Source organism: Betta splendens, chromosome 3, assembly GCF_900634795.4.
Source record: "Betta splendens chromosome 3, fBetSpl5.4, whole genome shotgun sequence".
Taxonomy (NCBI): domain Eukaryota; kingdom Metazoa; phylum Chordata; class Actinopteri; order Anabantiformes; family Osphronemidae; genus Betta; species Betta splendens.
Window position 1 is genome coordinate 14,111,444 of NC_040883.2, and position 21,593 is coordinate 14,133,036.

Sequence of the window (21,593 nt, forward strand, 5' to 3'; positions counted from 1 at the left end):
GTATCGAACAGGTTTGTGACGTGTCCTGCTGCAGTATAAACCCAGTCAATGCACCACTTCTAATATGTGTGTGAGAGCAGTTAAACCAGTAAGATGTTTTCATGTTGCCAAAAAAGCGATGAAAGCCAATATCGTTGGATCAGAAGCTAATTTTAATGCTTATGCATAAACATTCTTCTCATTTAGAGCACAAAGACAGGGGATTTATTGTTTGTGGGGATGGTGGAACCCTGGGGAAAAACTCTGCTTCACTTGTCATCTGTAGCACAGCGGAGACATGACACAGCAGGGTGATGAGGGCAGTGAAGGAGGACACATCACAGAGTCAGGAGGTTCAGAGCAGAGTGAGGATGAGGTGGTGTTGATTGTATTTGGTCACTAGATGGAGACGCCTCACTGGCAGAGATGACTTGGAAATCCCGGTGCAGACATTTCATGCAGACAGTTTTTAAACCCTCAACAGCATCGTGGAATTGATCTCACGTTTTTTCATCCATTTGTTTGAACTTACACAAACACTTGATTCCACCAAAGAGTTTAAATAGTAACTTCAAGATAAGACATAGGCTCATTGCAGTTTCCATAATCCTAATCAACACCTTCACTTATCACGCACATGTATTTTGGGAGATGAAGTGAAGTGACTGTGAGAAGGTTTACGGATAAGTGCTGGAGTACAAGTGCAGATTGAAGGACTTGGCGAGTGTGATGGGACTGATGTGGGGTTTAGGTTCAGAGAGGTTAAATATATGTTTACAGAAACTGTTCATGGCAGAGGGTGAATAGGATAAAAACACAGGTCAGAACAGAGAGAGTTGGGCTGAAGATATACGTACACAGCTGCAGGCGGTTTTGCATTGCAAATTTAGTTTTCAGGGCAAAAACATGAATTCATTTGTGATGGCTGGGTGTCAAACCAATGTCAACATTTGTGTTGTGTGACCAGTCCAGTTTATTATTCAGGTGAACACCCAGGTATTTGTAAGAGTGTGGGTCCTAACAAAGGTTCTATCTTCTAAGTTGTGCATCACATCAAGATGTAAGTGCTAATTTGGAAAATTGAAGGTGAATAAATAAATAAATGCCAATGTCAAGTCAAATGAAGATATGAATTTAGAATTTAAAGTCTGTCTTTGACCACTCTGTTTGGTAACTCAACCTATAAACAACCTATTAATGAAACACAACCTACTGATTAACCCTACTTACTGATATGAACAATGACATTAACACAACCTATTGATATAAACACAACACAGCTTAATGATAAAACACTAATTAAACCTAAAAAATACAAACATGATGATTGACATTTGCCAAATCATAATTTTTCAATAAGAACTTTGTACGAGACCTTTAGTGTATGACGCCCTAATGTAGCTTGATGAACTGCTGTAACTACATTATTGATGCTGCCAACACACCAATTTGAATTGTTAATTGTGACTATTTAAAGACTAATTGACAGTTTAGGAAATACGCACACACACTTCCTTTAAGTTAGTAAAATAAAAGCAGCAAGCCAAATCTTTAGCTATAATAGCACTATTTTTGCCTTTGAATGATAAATTATGACTATTTCAAGACTACTTTAAAGTTTAGCAATTACCCACGCACACGCCCTCTAAATCCTTTCAAAATAAAGAGCTTTGGTAATTACTGGTTAATTTTGACTAGTTATTAAACTTTTTAACAGTTAAGCAATGAACCACAAATACTTGTCTATTTAAAATACAATGCACCTTGGTCACCTATTTAATCTGTCACCTTTCTACGTTGGTGAACTTTTCAATCTTTTTCAACTTTTTAATCTTTGTCATTTTTTTTACCTTGGTCAGCATTTTTATCGTTGTTATCTTTAATATTTGTCAGCGTTTGTCGTAGTCTTGACGTCAACAACTTTTCAGTGTTTGGCATTGTTTCAGCAACAGAACAGCTCTCATACATAATTTCCCAGAGAAATTACTTCTTCTAGTTTACATACTTTATTTACCTATTAGGCCAAAGTAAAAATACGTAAAGGATGTTTCTACAATACATCTATGGGCACAGTTTATCACGTCCGTCTTAAAATGACATATGGTAGTTCTTTATGTATCTTGACTTTGGTAAGTGATGCTAATGAATGAGCACAATCAGACTTGGTTTAAGTAACTGTATTCCATGTCTACTATTACAACACTTTCCCACTGAGCTGTCAACAATGTAGATTTTTGTTTGCATTTATTGCTTTCCCTACTTTTCTTCCTCTTCTTCATCTAATACTGTTTTATGTTAGTGTTGTTTGCATCTCCTTTTCCCAACAGCTTGGTCATGTTCATAAATAATTTACCTATGTGGAAAAAAATGACAAAGTGTTTCACTTTGCTCTTACTGACCAAGTTATGCTACAATGTGTTTTACTGAAGTAAAAAGAAAAACACACTTGTGTTTTTACTGAAACATCACATTTATTGTATTTATACAGGAAAAAGCAAAGTAATGTAGAAATACATGCAAAGCCATTTGGCAACAAACCTTATCTTATTGTGGTAATCCAGTGTTTAAACAAGTGTAAACACTCTATTTGAAAAATATAACTGTTATCTATAAAATGTAACAATTTACTGTATATTATCTATTCATTATTGATACAGTGATACCTGTACCAAACTGTATATTGAGAAGTTGGCATTTCAGCAACAGCACAGTCATCCAGCAGCTCTTTTAAATATACAGCAATAAAGGATTTGATTTGATTAAGTAAATGTTAACTCATGACATCAACAGCCACACTTATTAAACTGTTGCATTTGCTGTGTGAAATAAAGTTTCTGCTTAAGTTTGTTTTGGTTCATCACAGTGATGCATGACTACAACAGATCTGACACTGGACACTGGAAAGGAACTCAGCACAACATCATCTTGTGAGATTGTTTGCAACAGCTATAGTATAAACTATGTTATGTAGACTAGATCAGTAATACAATGTTCATTAATCTTATGCATTTGCATATACATTTCTTGTAAATACTGTCCTGATGCTGATGCAAGCTGTGTTTTCTGCGTGTGGCACTGCTCAGATTTCAGTATTCAGGTGCACACTGAGTAGATCAGAAGATGAGAAGTACAAAACTTATTACCTCGAGTTTCCTTAGAGTACAATCATAACATTTATCTGGCTACACAGAAAGGTGATACTTGCAGTGTGAATCTACGCTTACCTAAACTTTCTAACTTACTTGGCACAGCAGCAAGGTACTGCAACAAAAGCATAAAGTGAATATCTGAAAATATGATCAGCTTTTATAACTGAAAATCAAAGTTGGAAACAAATTAATTATATAAATAGCCACAATCATCAGCATTAATTAACTACTTCGGAAGCAAGATTTTATCTCTAAGGGAAATGTCCATATTCAAAAGGCACTTGGCTTTGTGCTGACCAATAATACAGCAGTCAATAAAAGAGTTAATGTTGTGCTTTACACAGAAAATATTAAATATATATACTCCATTGAAATATAGAACTATAATGTGCTGCTATTTAACTAAAATAACTAGCTGTGATCTTCATTCTAACAGGCACATTTGTTCCTGTCTGAGCTTTCTGAGATGTCCGGGTTGGTGGGTCCGTTGGCTCGGACGGTCCCATCAGGGATCCAGGACTTGTCGACGCATTGCTCCATTCTCTTCATGATGAGATCCAGCAGGACATCCACAGCCTGGCTGACGTTCTGCCCGTTTGCAGCACTTGTCTCAAAGTATGAGATTCTGCAAACAAATGTTAAAACTAAGTAACGAGTTCAGATACCCAGGGGAACGTTTGCACCTCCAGTGAACAATGAACTCAGGACCAGCATCAGGAGCGGCTGAGCAGGTATCTTTAGTAGGAACAAACTACAGAACCATTTTCCCAACCGCTTGTCTTCATAAAAGGTTGTGGGGAAGTAAACAATATTCAGCCTTAACCTGACTTTTAATCATAAAATGTCCATATAAACCAAAAAGCACTCCCACCACCAGCATCCAGTGATATCAGTGCTCTCAGTAAAGGTGTGTTCAGCGTCAGAGCAGGATATTTTACACATGCACAAATATTTGCTTTTCAAGGAGGACACAGTTTAGTGCGACGTTCGCCTGCACGGGCTTGAGCAAACAATGCAGCCACTGCCTTCTAGACAAACGTGTGGGGGAGAGGTTCGTGTGGCGACGGATCAGAGCGGAGACATACTCGTATTTCTGTGCCAGCTCCCGTGCCTGTTCTTCGCTTACGACTCTCTGATCCGTCAGGTCACATTTGTTGCCACACAGAACAATGTCTGGTTTTTCACAGTACGCATGCATCTGTAACTGACCTGAAAGACATAGTCAGTCATTTATTACATATCGAGTCCTGTTTGAATGTCAGACGCCTACACAGGGATACATACTCATCCAGTTTCTGACGTTGAGGAAGCTTTGTTCATTTGAGAGGTCGAACAGGAGGAGGAAGCCCATCGCATCTCTAAAGAACGCTGTGGTCAAGCTTCGGAACCTTAACCAAAACCCACAAGATATTAACAGAGAAAAGATACATTCAAAAACATAACATGACAGGTCAATAGTATGAGAATGAGAGAACCAGTAGAACTCATGTACCTCTCCTGTCCTGCTGTGTCCCACAGCTGCATGTGGATCTTCTGTCCTTTACCTGAAGATCCATCTGGACCCGTTGATTTATAAACCTGCAAGAAGCAGAGAAACCAAGTTAAACCTAAATTAATATTCTCTTCGCTAACTTTGCTTTCGTTTAACTTGAGTGTTACAAAGCTATGAAATCCTATTATATCTAATGATCTGAGGAATCTGTTTTGTTGAGCTAAACATTTTAAACCGATGTTAGAAATATGACTAATATGAAACTGATTTTGGGAACTAATGAGTAAATATACACATTGATCAGATGAACAACAGAGGGTGCTCCCTGCTGTTCCACACCAGTCATTACTAAAACATCTGTTGCAACATTCATAAGTAGTCTTTTGTTATGAAAGTATTACTTAATGGCGATGGAATGCATGTAAGGCTCTTATTAGGCAGCTATAAATGTTAGCACGCAACCACAGAACACACACAGAAACGTAGAATGTACATGTGTTTTAACATTTGGCTCGATCAAAACCCCCCTTGAACGTACCAGTCGTTTTTCTCTGAAGTCTATTCCAACTGTAGTGATGAACTTGGAGTTAAACTTTCCATCTGTGTATTGGTAGAGGAAGCTCGTTTTTCCCACGCCAGAGTCCCCAAGAGCGAGGAACTTGATGAGGTAATCATACTCCCCATCAGACATAGTGAGTCCTTAATTTCTGAAAACACACACAGGTGACATTCAGCAGGTGAAAGTGATGCAGGGCCACTGGGACATCAAAGCTGCTTAGAAAGCAAAGCGCTTAATCGTCTCAATCTTTTTCACAAACACAAACTAGTAAAGGCATTTGTCTACATCATTATTAAAACAACAATTTCAGAGCAAACTGACTAATTAGTACTGCCAGCGTAGCCTTCGTACACCGTCCTGCTGCAGGCTTCACTGTGGGTCATTTACTTTTTTTTAATTGTGTTGCAAGATACAAAACTGCAAATACAGTATTTAAAATATGACCCCACTTTTATTATAGACTGAGTTTCCTGTACTCTCCTGCGCTGGGACACACCTTGCAAATAAATTTAGCCGGGTCGATTGTGGTGTGACAACAGCGTGAGTGCCACAGAGTAGGTAAGCAAGAGCTTGACATGCAGCTGTTTATGGTCTTGTACACACATGCACACCCCTGTCATTCTGTTTGACTGTGCAGAATGAGAAATGTGATGGTGTGAGAGTCTAGCAGACGCCTGGAGTATATTATTTACTCTCGATACAGACACAATGAATCATCATTTCCTTGATAAAAGGTAATATGTTGGCACATAAATAAAATGATAATTTGTCTCCACCTGTATGTGAGCAGAGCTATTTCACCTTTAATGATAAATATCCTATTTCAGCTTTTTATGGTTTAAAGAACAAACAATTATATGTAAAATAGTGAAAGGTGCAGTAAAAGGGAAAGAAAACATGAAAAGTAATGATAACTAAGATAAATGGTTCTGATCCATTAAAATGTACAACAGAATGAAAGATTTTATTGCTTTTATCCATAAACTCACGAACGAGTGAAATGTCATCATGTGAGCTGTGGCTGAGTTTGAAATGTGCATAATTGTTACGTATGTCTGCACTGCTGGAGCATCACTGCATCGTAAACGTCCATCTCCACATTCTGCTGATACGCCACGCTAGTCTACGCTGGTTATACAACGAGGACCGCTCCAACCTTAATGCGAACCCTGGACATGTAGATTCTGACGCAGAAAGAAGAGTTAAAGACCTCAGTCTTCAAATTCCTCAGACTTTGGTAGCTTGTTGCTTTACCTTATAGCAGCCACGAACACATTTTCCTACACACACACAACAAAAACAAAGCTCTTGTCTTATCAGCTGGATGGAACATTTTCACTTGTGATGGTTGAGTAATTACAGGCTAAACCATTAGGGGGGGGGGGCGTGGACATATCATATGATCACTATGTAGGAAAGCCTTCAGACAAGTCTGACATTCTTTCACTCGACCCCCACTGAACCTTTTATCTGAAGCCATAAGAAGCTTAAGGTCTCATGCAAAATCAGGATTCATGATGAATGCACGGTGACAGGAAAGGCTGTTACAAACACGGATGTCAGGCGAGAGGTGTGAAGCCCAGAGGTCCTGACGAAGCTCCAGTTCATTTCATTTCTACAGCGGCAGGAGCAAGCTCCAGTTTGGACAGCGGCCTGTGAAACCAGGCCGGGACACTAGAAGCATTAAGGGTCATTCTGGAAACTCCCTGTTTGCATGCTTTAATGAATCCTGCCTGCTTTCATGCCAGTTGCCTTCTCATCATGCTGCTGATTTCAGATCTTGTGATTTAATTTGCCTGGTTTCAAATGCCATTTTCATTATGTTTAACTAATTGCTTGGACAAAAACCTGCGTGCCTTCATCTGTGAGGAACACAAGTCATTAGAACTCACTTCCTGTCGGGGCATCTTTCTTCATACTCTTTCCTCTTTCACCACACTCCATCCACATTAGTGCAGTCTAACGCCTATTGAGCTGCTTATTGCAGGTTGGAGATGTATATAATATATGTATATATACACAGTTTGTTTGTAGAGACATTTATATGTCCACACTGACCATGAAGTTGACTTTAGGCAGCATCAGTGCTGCATTTCAGCTAATAATACCAAATGTCAACCAAGCATTTGTCATTTCATGCAGGAAATTAGATCTAATACATTTCATTTCGTGATTTTTGTAGACAGACCAGTTTAAGGTCTCAGTATTGTACATGGATGGAACATTTTCACATACCTCAACTACAAAGATGCTGAAGACCAAGTTACTTGTATTATTGATATTTCCTGATTTCCCTGATGTAATTTTCACCCCGACATAAACATGAATCTGAAAATAGGTCACCGAAGTGACACAGCTAAACAAAACCACACTGTGGGAAATGCAGATTGTCAGCAACGTTCTGCACAGTATTATCAAGTCAATCAGATGACATATCAGTATGCTCTGTTTGAAACCATGAAGCAGCACAACCTCACAAAACTGACTAAGAACAAAGGAAACACTAAAGCATGGAGCTCAGTGCGCAGAGCTGTGTTCTAATTATAGCTGGCACCATGTGGTTTCACTGGGCAAGAACGCGGAGGGCAGTGAACATTAAGAGAGCACACGAGCAGCAGGTAAATAGATAACGACGTGCGATGCTCGTGACAACAGCAAAACCATAGCATCTAGAAGTAGCAGACAGACAAACACATCATTTTCTTTTAGCGCCACTTCTGACAGGTGGACTGAGGACATCTGTTAACACACGGCAGTGGTGTGAGACCAGTGCTGTCTTCATCACTAATTAGCATCTGTAACTATTGTTGTGAACTCACACACATGTGCTTACGGGTCCAGCAGCTGCAGTTACTAATGCTAAACTTGTTGAAAGAATGACTTATTTCCTAGAGTATTTTCTGTGTCATCGCACAAAACTGAAACATCCTCAACATCTTGACAGATATATTTTATCTCTTGACTAATAGGTCTATGAATTTGTTCAAAAATGGGAATAAATGCACATAAACACAGGATGTGAATTATTATTATTACTATTATTAGAGGTATGTTCTTTGCCTGTAACTCCATGAGCTGAACACTTGTTTTAATCGGTTTTGCTAATTCTCTGTGAGAACGTCCGAACCAATCACCGTGATCTCACAGCTGTGCCGTGAGATCTGCTGGCATTTCCTCCCGCAGTGGGAGTGGACCCGGGAGCCGTGTTTGCCAGCGTGTATTACCGGCCGTGTAAGCGGCAAACAAAAAGCTGCTTTAGTGATTTGTCAGGGAGACGTAGAAGACCCACCCTGGGCGCCCGTCCAACACGGAGGCCGAGAGTTCCTTGGCAAAATCCGGATATGCGCTTACCGCACACTCCGGCTTAACCAGAATGAAAACGATGCGGGACGAGTGTGCAACTGGGACTGAAATCTATGGATCACACGCCAACAGTCACCCTTAAAGCAGCAGGTTGGCAGAGCTGGCCATTAAAACACAATGAGCCCAGCATCCCTATAATAACACTGCTAATCACCCACTAGACCCAGCCACAGGCTGCGCTAACGCGTCCAGGCGGAGGAGCCCCGTGCTTCCACGTGTCACTACTGCGTGTGCTGTAGCAACAGGTGTAGGAGCCAAGACGCTAGAACTTCTGTTAAAGTTTGATCAACTCATAGCACGTGATTCAAGCCTTTCAGTGAAATATCCCTTCATCCCTGAAGGATGGCGGGTTCCCAGGGTCCTCTCCGACCGATCGCGACCTACACGTGCCCCGAAGCTGCCCGACAGCAGCTGGTTCATCCCGGCGTCAACAGTGGAGTGGACAAAAGTGTAAACAATGGAGTAAACAGCGGAGTAAGTCTGCACGTTGTTTGGAAACTTGTGAAAGCGAGAGGAGTTTAGAGAAGACGGCAGCAGGTGTAAGACCGGCGGCCAACGGTTGCCCGGTCCAGTAAAGCTGGTGCCCACGCGAACAACCGTGCGATCGGGGTCTGAACGTAACACTGTTGACGGATGGTTTCCTCGACTGACATTTCCTGAAAACAGAGTCGAGCACCGCTCGCGCAGATCGACTCACCGGCCCCGCGTCGTCGCTGCCGCCGCGCCGTGTGCGGAAGTTTTACAAGCGTGTCTGCGCGTTCGCCGGAGGCTTGAATACGGGTGCGTGACCGAGGACGTTACTTTCCCCGTCGCCTCTGGGCCATCAGTCGACTCCGGAGCGCCTTCATCCGCACTGAGCGCCAGCTGGACTTCCCGTGGTCGCCTGCGCTCTGTGGGGAGACGGCTCCTCCCCGCCGAGCGAACGCTAACGTCAGGCCACACCAGGCTAGGCTAGGCTAGGCTAGGCTAATCTTCATATTACTCGTACTTTGTTGGAGTACATATTACTCTATGACGTTAAAAGCTATAATAGTAGCGTGGCTGTCAAAAACCGGAAAGTAATCACGTTTTGAGATTTGAGTAAATGTACTCGAGTACTGCACTTTTTGGGGTGCTTGTACTTTATCTGACTTAACATGGTTGAAAATGATCCTAGTTGAGGAGTGTGATTATGCAAATACCCTGCTTCAAACAGCTCTGACCGACATTTATTTATAATCCAATTTTAATGGATTAATGATCATGGAGGGATTAACTCAGGGACTGAACCCACAAGGCTCAGCCGTGGCCCCAAATGGACCCTCATCTTAAGCAGGGCCCTCAGACTGAGGAAGGTTCTGACTGCTGTGATTATTAAATAATGTCTATGGGATGTTTTTTAACCCAGGTCTTTGGTGAATTCATCAACTGGTGTAAATGTCATTGTAACAGGTCTAAATTGAGAAATATCAAACTAACCCCTCACTAATTTATTTCTGCAGTTGTGAGGGATGTGTCCTATTTTGAAATAAATGAAACATCCCTAAATGCACTGGTCTTTCACTTCCCTTTTATTACAGGTATAGGTTGATTAAGATGGTTGCATTCAGAGCCTGGGTGCAGCCCCAATGGCAGGGTTGTGTGGCTGCCTGATCTGTGGTTTGAGTCATCGTGGGCACTTCCTACCTCTTTATTGCATTAATATGTGTGGGGTGTTTTGAAGTTTGTGCTTGTGGCACCTTTTCTTTGTTTTGTGTACAGCAGAACAGTCTATTATTAATGTTCATTAATGTTGCATCCAAGTGTATTTTATTCTACATCCTTACTCCCCCTCTGCCAGGTAAACCACAGCGCTCCCATGCTTTAGCATTTTGCATAGAGTGTCTAGGTTGGCCTGCCCCCTAGGTGTCATTTAATGCATTTTTGCTGTTTTTGTGCAAATATTGTTCCTTGTTTTATACAGTTTTGACATTGATAAATTTGCTGATTAAAGTTGTTTTGAAAAAGGTCTCTGGTTTCATTCATAAATGATCTGATCTTTATTTCCTCTCCTTGTTTCATAAAAGCTTTGATTGATGCTTGTTGGTCATTCAGATAATGACAATTTAGGTAGCAAAATATTAATTATTGTACTCTATACATTTACAATCACAGAAGTCAAAGAAACAACTTTTTGTACAATGTAGTCTTGAATTTGTCTCCAGCTGTTAAGGGCCCAGGATCATTTGTTGCCATTCTTCTTCTTCCTGTGTGTTAAGTATTTCCACGGAAACAAGTGCCTCAGTCTAGTTCATTCTTTTTTGTTGGCACATCCTGGTTTTGCTGACATGAGGTCTTTGAATGCTGCTGAAAATAAGGTCTGTAGATGTAAATACCACTAGCAACTCCAAGCAGCACAGCAAAGGCCATCTGGTTAAAAGGTATTCTTTGTCGAAGCATGACTGAAGAATCCACAACGCACACCTTGACACACAAAGTGATTCTGAAAGAACAATATAATGTTATCCAACGCACTCTGGATGTTGTTTGCATCAACTTTGTTGAATGTAACATGTAATTGTTAAATTTCAACCACTGCAACTCTGCATACTAGTAAAGTACAAGCCACTGTCACTGATATGTTTCAGTCTGTGCTAGATTCAGTTCTCCAGTGTTAATGGGATTTCTTTATAGCTGTATTTTTTTTTAAATTCAGACGAATATTAAACGTTTGCTAGCTTAACAGTCTCTTGACCGTTTGGCTCAAGTCTCAAACATCTTTTTCTCTCTATTACAATAATTTTCCGTAACTACCATCACTCACCAGAGCAGCGGATAATTCGAACTGTATAACTAACACATGCAAATAGAAGCAGGTGAAGGTAAAATAAAGGGAACCAGAGGCCACAAGGACCTTGCTAGCAGGAGCTATTCGTCGTCTTCTTCTATTGTTCTGCAAATAAGAACAAGTCGCGTTTCGCCCCCTGGTGGACAGCAGGCAGCTAACAGACCTCCTGATGTATTGCACTAGCATTACTCGAGGCTCTAGTAAAGGTCTGTAAGTAGTTTAAATACATAATGTTGAAGAGTGCATTTATATATAGAGCTAGATAGACGTAATCATAATCTATGCGGGAAAGCACTCGACCCTTGAGCTGCTGTGCGCACATCTGTATCTCATAAGCTTAAAATGTCGAACTTTTATTTTGAATTCCAGAACCAATGTTCAACCGGAACTACGTGTGAATGCGGAAGCGCAGCTAAAACAGTTGCGCTCAGTAAAGCTAGTTGGAAGTTAAAACTATTTGCGTCGTTTATTTTACGTAGTTAAACTTGGTTAAAGGGTTGGTTAACCAAACGGAATTATATTGTGACTCGCTTACCTTAGTTTGCGGTCGTTTAAGATCACAGTGTCTGATTTAAAGCAGACACTGAGTGTGAAGTCATTTGTCACCTGGCCGACAGGTGAGCGATGCTGGCGGCAGGTGTTTTAGACAACATGTTGTGATGGAGAACATCCGAGAGCGTTTTAAGTTTGGGAACAAAGTGGGAGATGTGAAACTGAGGAAAAGAAAATCACTACTGTACTCGAAGGAAGATGAATGTCCTCTGAACGACGGTGAAGCTGTTTATTTATTTAAATACTACACTTAATATGGAATATGTTTGATAAAGGGTATAAAATATAAAAACTCTACACTTCAAAATCTGTTCATTTCTGTAATCACGCTAATATTTATGTCTGCACGATACCACTAAGTATATTTTACTGATAATAGATCTGCACGTGTACTTTAGGTTTTGGAAGCTGTATGTTCCTGTAACTACCCCTGGTTAAACAGTGATTATGTTGAGAATAACCAGGAAAACGTCTCTAGTATCTGGACGCTGCGTGCATCATGCATCTAATCCTAAAATCCAGGGATTTTTTTAATTTCCCAGGACGGCTGAGAACCAGAGTTGTCCTGTTTTCTGTGGCCTTCAGACTAATTAACTGCCTTCTGGTTCAGACCAGCTTTGTCCCAGACGAGTACTGGCAGTCTCTGGAGGTTTCACATCGGATGGTCTTCAAATATCCTTTAAAGCAGGACAATTAGCAGCAGATGTTGGCTGTTGTTATTCATGTTATTGCTATTATTATCACTCAGCAGTTCATACCTTAACAGTGTGACTTATGGATATCTGACCTGGGAGTGGAAAGCAGGAATAAGAGGATACTTGTATCCACTTTTCTTTGCATTCATTTACAAAATATTACACTTGACAAACTGTGACACAGTTCACCTCCTGGTAAGGTCACAAGTTTCACAGTTTAGACGCCTTTTGTGTCTTGTCATTGACCTTATGACTTTCCTGCAGATATGGCTTCCGAGGGTAATTCAAGCACTCCTTGCTGCATTTGCTGATGTGAAATTCTTTTTCCTCATCCGAACGTTGGAGAGCAGTGATGTTGCTAGATGGACAGTAAGCATGTCAAACTTTGTACTGTGTAGCTTGGTGCACGATAATGTGGCCATGCTACGTTGTGCAATGATGGAACCAGATAAAGCACCAGCTCAGCATCCTTTTGTTTGTTTTACTGTTTCTCTGCAGTTCTTCTGCCATGTTTGCTCGTGGTTCACCTGGTACTGCTGCACCAGGACTCTGACCAACAGCATGGAGGCCACCATCACCTGTGTGGCTCTTTATTACTTTCCGTTGCCGGGGTCTAAAACACACAGCAGGTGTTTTCTTGTTAACACCTTTTTCATATATACCTACACACTACTTTCAAACCATTTAGAATAGATCACTTACACACACCTTAATGTTTCTTAATGTTTCCAGTAAAAAATATTTGGTGCTGGTTGCCTTGGCTGTAATTGTTCGTCCGACAGCTCTGATCGTCTGGTTTCCTCTGCTGATGTATCACTTCTGGCAGGAACAAAACAAACTGAGACTCATTACTCACGACTACATTCCTATCGGGTCTGTATCATATGTTTATCAAACCTTTTTTTTATGTGCGCTCTCCACTAAATAATAATTATTGTGCTTTCAGAACCTTGGCTCTTGTGATTTCCACACTGATTGACTGTCATTTCTATGAAAAGGTGACACTTTTATAACATGCCGTGATGTCTGCTCGTAAATTAGTGTGTAACAATTTCTGTTTTGCAGTGGACCATGGTACAGTTCAACTTTCTGAAGTTCAACGTCTTCCACAGTGTGGCTGATTTCTACGGCTCCCACCCCTGGCACTGGTACCTCAGTCAGGGGTTTGCCGTGGTGATCGGTCCTCAACTCCCCTTTTTTCTTCATGGCTGCTCCCTCGCCAACAGAACACACAAAGTCCTACTGGCACCAGTCGTCTGGACCATCGTCATATATAGGTAAAGTAATTCTTTATGCTCTGAAGAAATCCGAAAGTGAAAAATAGCATAACTAACACCAATGTGTCCTTTAAAGTTCTCAACAAAGTTTGTTGTCACGCTCATGTGTGGGAGTCTCAGTCAGGTGATGCAAACAAACTTGACATTTTGTTGATCTCGGCTTCAGCTTGCTTCCACATAAGGAGTTCAGATTCATCTATCCTGTGCTGCCTTTCTGTATGGTCTTTTGTGGTAAGGCTCTGATTTCACATTAAAAAAATATGTATTTTCTGCTTATTATTTACAATTAGTGTCTGCTACGACAGGAATCTCTCTGGCTAATCTGAAAACATGGCGTCGGCCTGCAGCAATACTCTTATTAGCGGCCAACGTGGCTCCAGCTCTATACACCGGCCTGATTCATCAGAGAGGAGCCCTAGATGTCATGTCTCACCTACAGAAACTGTGCAATGTCAGCAGCATCTCCACGCCTCCACAGCCAGACACGTTGTTCCTCATGCCCTGCCACTCAACGCCCCACTACAGGTACACACTGCTGCCCACCGGTGGGAAAACCTGTTGGCCCCATTACTGGAATGATTTAAATCATGGACTGGTCAGCAGGAGGGTTCAAGACTAAAAGGTTTTAATGTGTACTTGTAACATTACTCACTACTTCTCTGCTTCACACTCATTGCAGTCACGTCCACTGTCCCTTAAAGATGAGGTTCCTCGAGTGTCCTCCAGATCTCGGAGAGAAAGGTTATGTTGATGAAGCTGAGCAATTCTACGACGACCCCCTGCTCTGGCTCCAGACCTCGTTCCCCTACAAATCCTCTCTACCAACCCACCTGATATTCTTTGATGTTTTGGAAAAGGTAAGATACAAGTAACAGGAGTGATGTCTTTACCTGCGTTTACGATTTTCTGAAAGTTCGTTGTTTCTGTTTATGTTGTAGGAGATCTCTGTGTTTTTACAAGTAAAAAACTTTGTGAGGACAGCGGAGATATTTCACACTCATTTTCCTGAAGGAAGAGTCGGAGGAAGCATCTTTATTTATGAAAGGCACTAACAAACACTGAAACAATCGCAGTTTTGTTTCCTTCATGAAACTGTCTTGTGATTTCATACTGAACTATTTTACCTCAAATGTAAATTTAAAATATCAGATGTAAAAATTATTACATTTGTCAGCCTATTTTTTATTATATTTTGGTTTTCTGATAAAACTGCCCAGTCCAGTTATAACAAGCTTAAGGTGGAATGTAAGAACAGCGTTGACAGCAAAGAAAACCGAACAGCACGCAAACCTGTTGTTGTAGCAGCAAATTAAAACAACTATACAGTATGATTGTTACTTTAAAACTAAACGTGGCAACATGGCACAGTTGTTGGTTCCTAAGTAGGAATTTGTTGTCCAACATTTATTAGCTGAAATAAAATCTGTGCTGATTCAGCAGCAAATCATACTTTATCAGTTCATTTAACCTTTTTTCATGTAAGTTTTCTTAACGTGCATATAAGCAATGACACATCTTTCACTCAAACCTAACTAAAAACACAACCGTTCAATAACACTCAGTAGCAGGGAAAACTCAACATTGTGCAAACTTACAAATCTTTGCATCTAAGCCCAACATAGAATCTAAAACTACAACATTAAACCAGCTGAGACGTTTTCAGTATTTGGGATCGAATGGCATTGGGCCGAGCTCTATTTTGACGTCGGCCATGTGTCTGTCTGTGTTTCTTCCTGACCTGCTCCACTTGCGTTCACTGTGTGGACGGGATCTAGTTCTTTGTTGCTTGCGCTGCTGATGCTTTGATCGTGACTCATCCTTTGAATCTGCGTTGGGTCTTTCGAAGGGACCACTGTGTGATTCAAACACGAAAATCATATGAACATTAGTGTGAAACAGCAAAGACTGGTTCAGTCCTACATTTAGGAGTCATGAGGTGTCGTCAGGAGTCGTGAGAGGTGAACTGGGGCAAGGCTTTAACTTAGGTCCTGAGTTCAGCTACTTGCCCATAAATTCTGAATAGTTTCCAGTTACTTACTCAGAGCAGACGGCTAAGAGTGTATTTTTGGATACTTACCTCGGGGAATAGTTTTTAATGTAGGCCTCCCCAAAGAAGTGCCTGTAGATGAAGTCATTCAGATCTCCAAACACATCTTCATCGAGGCCGTGATACTCATGCATGTCCAGCAGGTACTCCCCGATACCGCTGACAAAGTCTGTGAACAGCATCTGGTCGTGGATGAACACTCCGTTGTGGAAGAAGTTGTTGACGAACACTTCCACCTCTTTCCAGTGGTGGAAGTGTTCGACCTCCTGCTGCAGGTAGCTCCGCAACAGCTGGTAGAATTCATCCGCTCTAATTGGCTCGATGCCTTTGTTAAAGAGGCTCATGGACTCCTGGTAAGCGCAGTCGAAGACCCCGATGCATCCTTTGGCCCCTGCCTTGTTGCTGCTTTGGCCTCGGTCCTCGTGGACCTTCCCCCCTGGTTTTCTGGTGTTGCCGCTGCTCTGGGAGGAGTCGTCAGATTTGTGCGGGTGTCTGTGATGATGCCTGTGGGACCTGTGCTGCCACGACTCCTTTGAATTCTTCTTGTCGTAGAATCCTCTGGCCTTGTTGATGAAAGTTGATGCTGAGTCCTTGAAGTGTCGGAAAGTCGATTTGACGGAATCTGAGAACTTCCTCAGGTTCTCCTTCACAGCCTCCTTCGCTTTCTTTATCTGCTCCTTGTGGTGGTGGACAAACTCTTTGGTGGAGTTCTTCACAGCATCAAATGTCTGCTTCACTCTACCCGCCATGCCGTCCGATGGTTTCTTCCTCTTGGTTTGCGTGTCTCCTTTGGCTCTTTCTTCTTTGGTTTCCACGTACAGCCTCTCCCACAGGTCAGAGCGCTGCTGCTCGAAGCTCAGTCTCTTCTCCAGCTCCAGCAGACGTAGCTGCAACTCTTCTGTCTCTGAACTGGACTCACTCTCTCTACCAGTGACGCGACTCAGCTCTCTTCTCAGCTCCTCTGTGACCTCCCTTTCTTTATTGAGCCTCTCCCTCACGGTCTTTGCTTCAGCCATCAGTTCTTCTTTCTGACTGTGGAACTTCCTCATCTGCTGCTTCTCCTCCTCCAGCTGATCCTTCAGCCTCTGGTTTTCTGAGAGCAGGGAGTCAGCTCCGGCGCCCATCGCCTCCAGATCCCTAATCCTACTGCGCAGGTTTCTCAGCTCCTCCTGTAAAGTCAGCAGGGAGTTTTCTTCACGTTCCAGAGAGCTTTTCAGCAGCTGGTTTTCAGCAGCCAAACTCTGCTGCTGAGACATGATGTTAGTCTTCTCCTCAGATTTCACTTTCAGCAGCTTTTCCATGTTGTCTCTCTGGGCCTTAATGTGAAAATGAGCAGCAACAAAGTTATGGTTGTGTTTACATTGATCAGTGTTGTTACCAAAGTACTAAAAAGTTCCTCTACCTGAATATGCGCCTGTTTGATGTTGAGCTCCTGGTTCTCATGTTTTATCTTCTCAATCTCATGTGTGAGCAGGGAAATGAGTTTGTGCTCCTCCGGGTCTTCCCGGCTAAAGACCCGTCCCTGTGTATCACACCGAAACGGAGTAGAAACAGGTATTAACATAGCACAAGTTTTTTTAACTGTGGAATCAGAATCATCTAATAGTTAAAATAGACTATTAATAAAACAGTGATAGTAGCAATAATAATAATAATAATTCAATAGTAAGTTGCGAAGTGTCTTCAAACTGACCTCTTTGCACACATTGAGCTCACTGACCACGTTTTTCACACTTTTCTGTCTTTCTTGAATCCTCATCATGCCTGTTTGTGAGATTTATAACAAATTATTTACCTAATAAATACATTTCCAACCTGCTGAGGGAAGATTGTAATAAATACTATTATACATATCAGCTATGGAATAAAATATCATTGCACGTGAAGTCTTCTTCCTACCGCAGAGTAGCAGTAAGGTTACGGCTACGACGACCACCAGGATGTACTTGAGCATTCTACTGCCTGGGCCTTGACTTTGTGCATCCAGAGCTCCAGCCGGTCTAACCTCGGCCTGCGCCTCCTGCTGTGTCTCTTCTTTGGCCTTTTCCTCATTTGACCCAGTCTCCAGTGCTTCCTCCTCCTCAGGCTCTGTCATGCTACTTGTGGTATTCTTCCTCAGCCGCCTTCTTCGTACCACGGTACCGGCACTTCGTCCCGCCTCGTCCTCGCTGCTGCTCGAGTTTGTCACCACCGGCTGCTGCGCTGGGAATACTAAATAATAATAATAATAATAATAATAATAATAATAATAATAATAATAAAAAAATAAGAGACGAGTCGTGCCTACAAAGGCAGGAGAGGTTTAAGTACGGTGATGTTAGGCTTAGAATTTGAAGCATGCTTGAGTCAATCACGCAGAAACAAATTGCTACAAGTGACTGGTGCAGTGATTGTCAGGAAACAGGGTTATTGATGTTCTTACTGTGAATTAGGAGGACTGATCTCACCTTCACACCTGGCCAACAACATTCTGGGTCTTAATGTCACACCAAGGGTTTTATGAAGTGGTTTGGAGCATTTACTGTTACAGTAAATCTCTATTTTTTTAATAGAAAGCCTTAATGGACAAAGCACAGTTTGAAACGCTCGGTCTGTCTGACTTTAAAATAACTGCCTGATAATAACTACACCTCGTTGCTGTGTGAACCAGACCTACGAAGACACGCACATGCGTCAATGTTCTTTTTCTAACATGCTTCAAAGGCCACAAACTGGCTCAAATGTGTTCATGTCAGCATTAGTTGTGTGCACTGCAGGGCATTCTATTAGATTCACTCCAGTTTCAATCTGGGCCACCTGGAAAGGAGCGACTTCCAGTGAGCTGACTTCTCAGATGTTGCCCTAAGGTCACCAGACTCTGTGGAAGTTTCCAGTGACTCAACATCAAACCTGCTTAAGTAACGTAGAAAACAGGCAGAAGAGGCAAATTGTGTTGAATTTTCCTCTGTTGACAATTTGGCTGTAGGTGGAAATGAAATCAGACACCGTGTCAGTGTGTGTCTCTGCAGCCGTACCACTCTCTCCAGCGGTGAAGGCATATTGGCTGCTGCAGGATGTGCCCATGTAGAACTCCTCGCTGGCCGCTGCCGCCTCCTCCTCCTCTAAGTGATCATCCTCCTTCAAGTCTCCCAGAGTTACGATGTCTGACTGGTCGCTGGAGGACAGCAGAGACACGTGCACCGTCTCTGGAGCCATGTCTCCAGCCTACACGACATACGTTAACAAGATGTTTTGACAGAGGACTATTTCAAGATCAGGTCCCTGCAGAGATAGAACCTCCCCGTGGGTTGCTACGTCTGCTCACCTCTGAAGCGCACAGCGTTTCTTCTATGGTTGGATCTTGCAGCGTCTCATCAATTGAAGCACGTTTCTCTTTAATACATCCAGCTGAAATTAAAAGGACTCTGTAAACATACAGAAGTCCAACTTCCCTACGGTTTTATATAAACACCAGTTAATAAAGGCACCAAAACATTGAGGACTCTGACCATCAGCTGCGGCGACATCCTGCAGCTCTGCTTCCTCCACTCGGGGGCGCTCTAACAGTCCTGCTCCACACTCCACTGTCACCTCCGACCCCAACGTCTCGATATCTGAGCCCTGTAAACGAACGTCACATTAGTTACACCCCAGCAACAAACCTGTTTGACTTTGACAACTCAACCTTTTAAGCCAGCTGATAAGAATCTAAACTATCTTACTGAAACCCATCTTATATTAATAACAGTGTATTTCTTTTGCTTTATTAAGGATTTGATTACAGGAATAAAGAAATGTGGTTCTTACCTCATTACTAATAATGGTCCAGCCACAGGACGACTCTGTATCACTTGACGTCTCTGATGTTTCTGCCATTCCTTGGCACTAAACAGGGATCTAGAGAAGATGAAGAGATTAAACACCACAAACAGTGATATATGTGATTTATTACAGCCAAAACATCAACTTACAATAATCTATACATGTCCATCTATCTATTATCTGTAATTGTTACATGTACAGGTATAATAATTAGGGTATATTTGTCTGTCACCAAAGTGATTTAAGAGACACTTAAATAATGTTGTACAACGGTCAGATTCACAACAACTACTATACACCGAAATGTTTTTCCAACAAGTTAAATTTTTATATGAACTGTGCAAATATCAAAAATGCGGAGAAAATGTTTGAAATGTTTGAAATGTTTACTTGCTGAACAACAAATGCTCCGTGTAAGAGATCACACATTGGAACAGGTGTATCATGTACCAATAAACCAACTAGTTTCTGATTAAGCAACAACCCTTGAGAGAAAGAGAGAGGGGGGAGAGAGAGAGAGATATAGAGCGAGCGAGCAAGCGAGCAAACATGATCCCAAGCCGATTCACTGAGGTGTGGGAAACTGGAAAGTACCCTTCAATGGGAAGTACAAAAAAATAATTTAGTTAGTCTGATGAAAATTCACAAATATAAAATCAGTAACATTAGAAGCATCAGGTTACCATGAAATACCATTGTATACTATTAGATGTCTAAACAAAAATATGTCTACTTATTCTATTCCATTCTATTACATAAAGCTTTGTAATTCATCCAAATAGCCTCTGTCACTAATCTTCTTAACAGGAAACAAGAGGATAAATTTATGCTGAAGCTTTATCCTTCAAACCAAAATGGCCTTAGCATTTTACAACTGAATTTATGAGGCTGAACCAGAACTGTATCTTCATGGTATCAAGTACATTAAGTTACACAGAATACCTAATTAACTTAAATACTTATTCTTAAGACAGGTCTTATTCAGTAACATATTTATTTATCTAATTTAAATTAGTGGAGAACTTGGACATAATCTCAATAACTTTTAACTAAATTGTATAACATGAACTTGCTACTACGACTTCACAAATGTCCTTTGGTGCTTGTATGAGTCATGTACATTTGAGGTATATACTTTTACCTTTGCTTGATCTCTGAGTTTGTATGCGTAAACAACTTCTAATAACCTGTCTGTAAACAAATAAACAAACATCTGTAACAGCGACCTCCAGCTGCCACGCGCCACAGTTACTAACAGATGTGCAGTGGCCTGGTGGCCCAATAGGTTTGGGCAGCAACTTGGGCAGGTTCGATCCCCGCCTCGGGCACCAGGCGTGTTCTTGAGCAAGGCACTGCTCCCCGTGGTAAATGGCTGCCCGAGATAAATTTCCCCAAGGGGATCAACAAAGTGTCTCTTTCCATTTATATGATGTCAACTACTGCGACTTGACAGGCAACTATTAAATAACAAACCCCAGTCAGCTGCCTCTCACGCACTGGTAGCGTCGGATACCGTGCGTGTGTGCGGCGTCGGCGGCGTCGGTTCGCGGTAAATAAAGTCATTTAAAGGTTGTTTTTCAGCTAGTTAATAACGCTGTCAACGTCTCCGCCTTTCGCGTCGTCGTCGCGACGTGTCATTATTAATAATGTACAGACAACATTGAGAGATATTTATAAACCGCCAGCTTTTACAGAATTATGCAAAATCACGAATCTCACCGGTACGTGGACCAAAGACGAGGCGGCTGTTTGCAATCTGCTCCGGAGTTGATGCGGTTCGCCCCAGCCCAGGATGTACGTTAACAACAAAGCCGACTGAAAAGGGGAAATGTAGTTTTAAATGAGACCGTTGGATACGCGGCGCGTTTCTGCC

The 21,593-nt window shown here is 41.8% G+C and overlaps 3 protein-coding genes across 6 annotated transcripts; 1 reads left to right on the forward strand and 2 right to left on the reverse strand.

Moving 5' to 3' along the window:
• Positions 1 to 2,425: 2,425 nt before the first annotated feature.
• On the reverse strand, positions 2,426 to 10,107 carry rab27a (RAB27A, member RAS oncogene family). Its single transcript, XM_029144100.3, has 6 exons — positions 9,240 to 10,107; positions 5,159 to 5,327; positions 4,621 to 4,706; positions 4,413 to 4,516; positions 4,214 to 4,337; positions 2,426 to 3,753 (listed from the first exon to the last, which is right to left on the reverse strand). Exons 2-6 carry the CDS (start codon positions 5,309 to 5,311, stop codon positions 3,558 to 3,560), a joined length of 663 nt encoding a protein of 220 aa, XP_028999933.1. The 5' UTR covers positions 5,312 to 5,327; positions 9,240 to 10,107; the 3' UTR covers positions 2,426 to 3,557.
• Positions 10,108 to 11,729: 1,622 nt separating this feature from the next.
• pigb (phosphatidylinositol glycan anchor biosynthesis, class B) lies at positions 11,730 to 15,033 on the forward strand. 2 transcript variants are annotated; one of them, XM_029144097.3, is made up of 12 exons: positions 11,730 to 12,119; positions 12,443 to 12,572; positions 12,673 to 12,790; positions 12,860 to 12,964; positions 13,094 to 13,224; positions 13,328 to 13,468; positions 13,542 to 13,593; positions 13,661 to 13,872; positions 14,039 to 14,103; positions 14,178 to 14,397; positions 14,552 to 14,729; positions 14,811 to 15,033. In XM_029144097.3, exons 1-12 carry the CDS (start codon positions 12,008 to 12,010, stop codon positions 14,922 to 14,924), a joined length of 1,578 nt encoding a protein of 525 aa, XP_028999930.1. In that variant the 5' UTR covers positions 11,730 to 12,007; the 3' UTR covers positions 14,925 to 15,033. The 2 variants fall into 2 exon arrangements, with proteins under 2 accessions (XP_028999930.1, XP_055363363.1); XM_055507388.1 differs by having other exon boundaries at positions 11,731 to 11,965.
• ccpg1 (cell cycle progression 1) lies at positions 14,890 to 21,592 on the reverse strand. Of its 3 annotated transcripts, none has more exons than XM_029144095.2 (11): positions 21,440 to 21,592; positions 19,706 to 19,795; positions 19,408 to 19,519; positions 19,224 to 19,306; positions 18,934 to 19,123; positions 18,716 to 18,808; positions 17,819 to 18,130; positions 17,613 to 17,683; positions 17,322 to 17,441; positions 15,950 to 17,235; positions 14,890 to 15,724 (listed from the first exon to the last, which is right to left on the reverse strand). In XM_029144095.2, exons 2-11 carry the CDS (start codon positions 19,772 to 19,774, stop codon positions 15,532 to 15,534), a joined length of 2,529 nt encoding a protein of 842 aa, XP_028999928.1. In that variant the 5' UTR covers positions 19,775 to 19,795; positions 21,440 to 21,592; the 3' UTR covers positions 14,890 to 15,531. The 3 variants fall into 3 exon arrangements, with proteins under 3 accessions (XP_028999928.1, XP_028999927.1, XP_028999929.1); XM_029144094.2 differs by having other exon boundaries at positions 18,716 to 18,811; XM_029144096.2 differs by lacking the exon at positions 18,716 to 18,808.
• Between the last annotated feature and the right edge of the window lies 1 nt (position 21,593).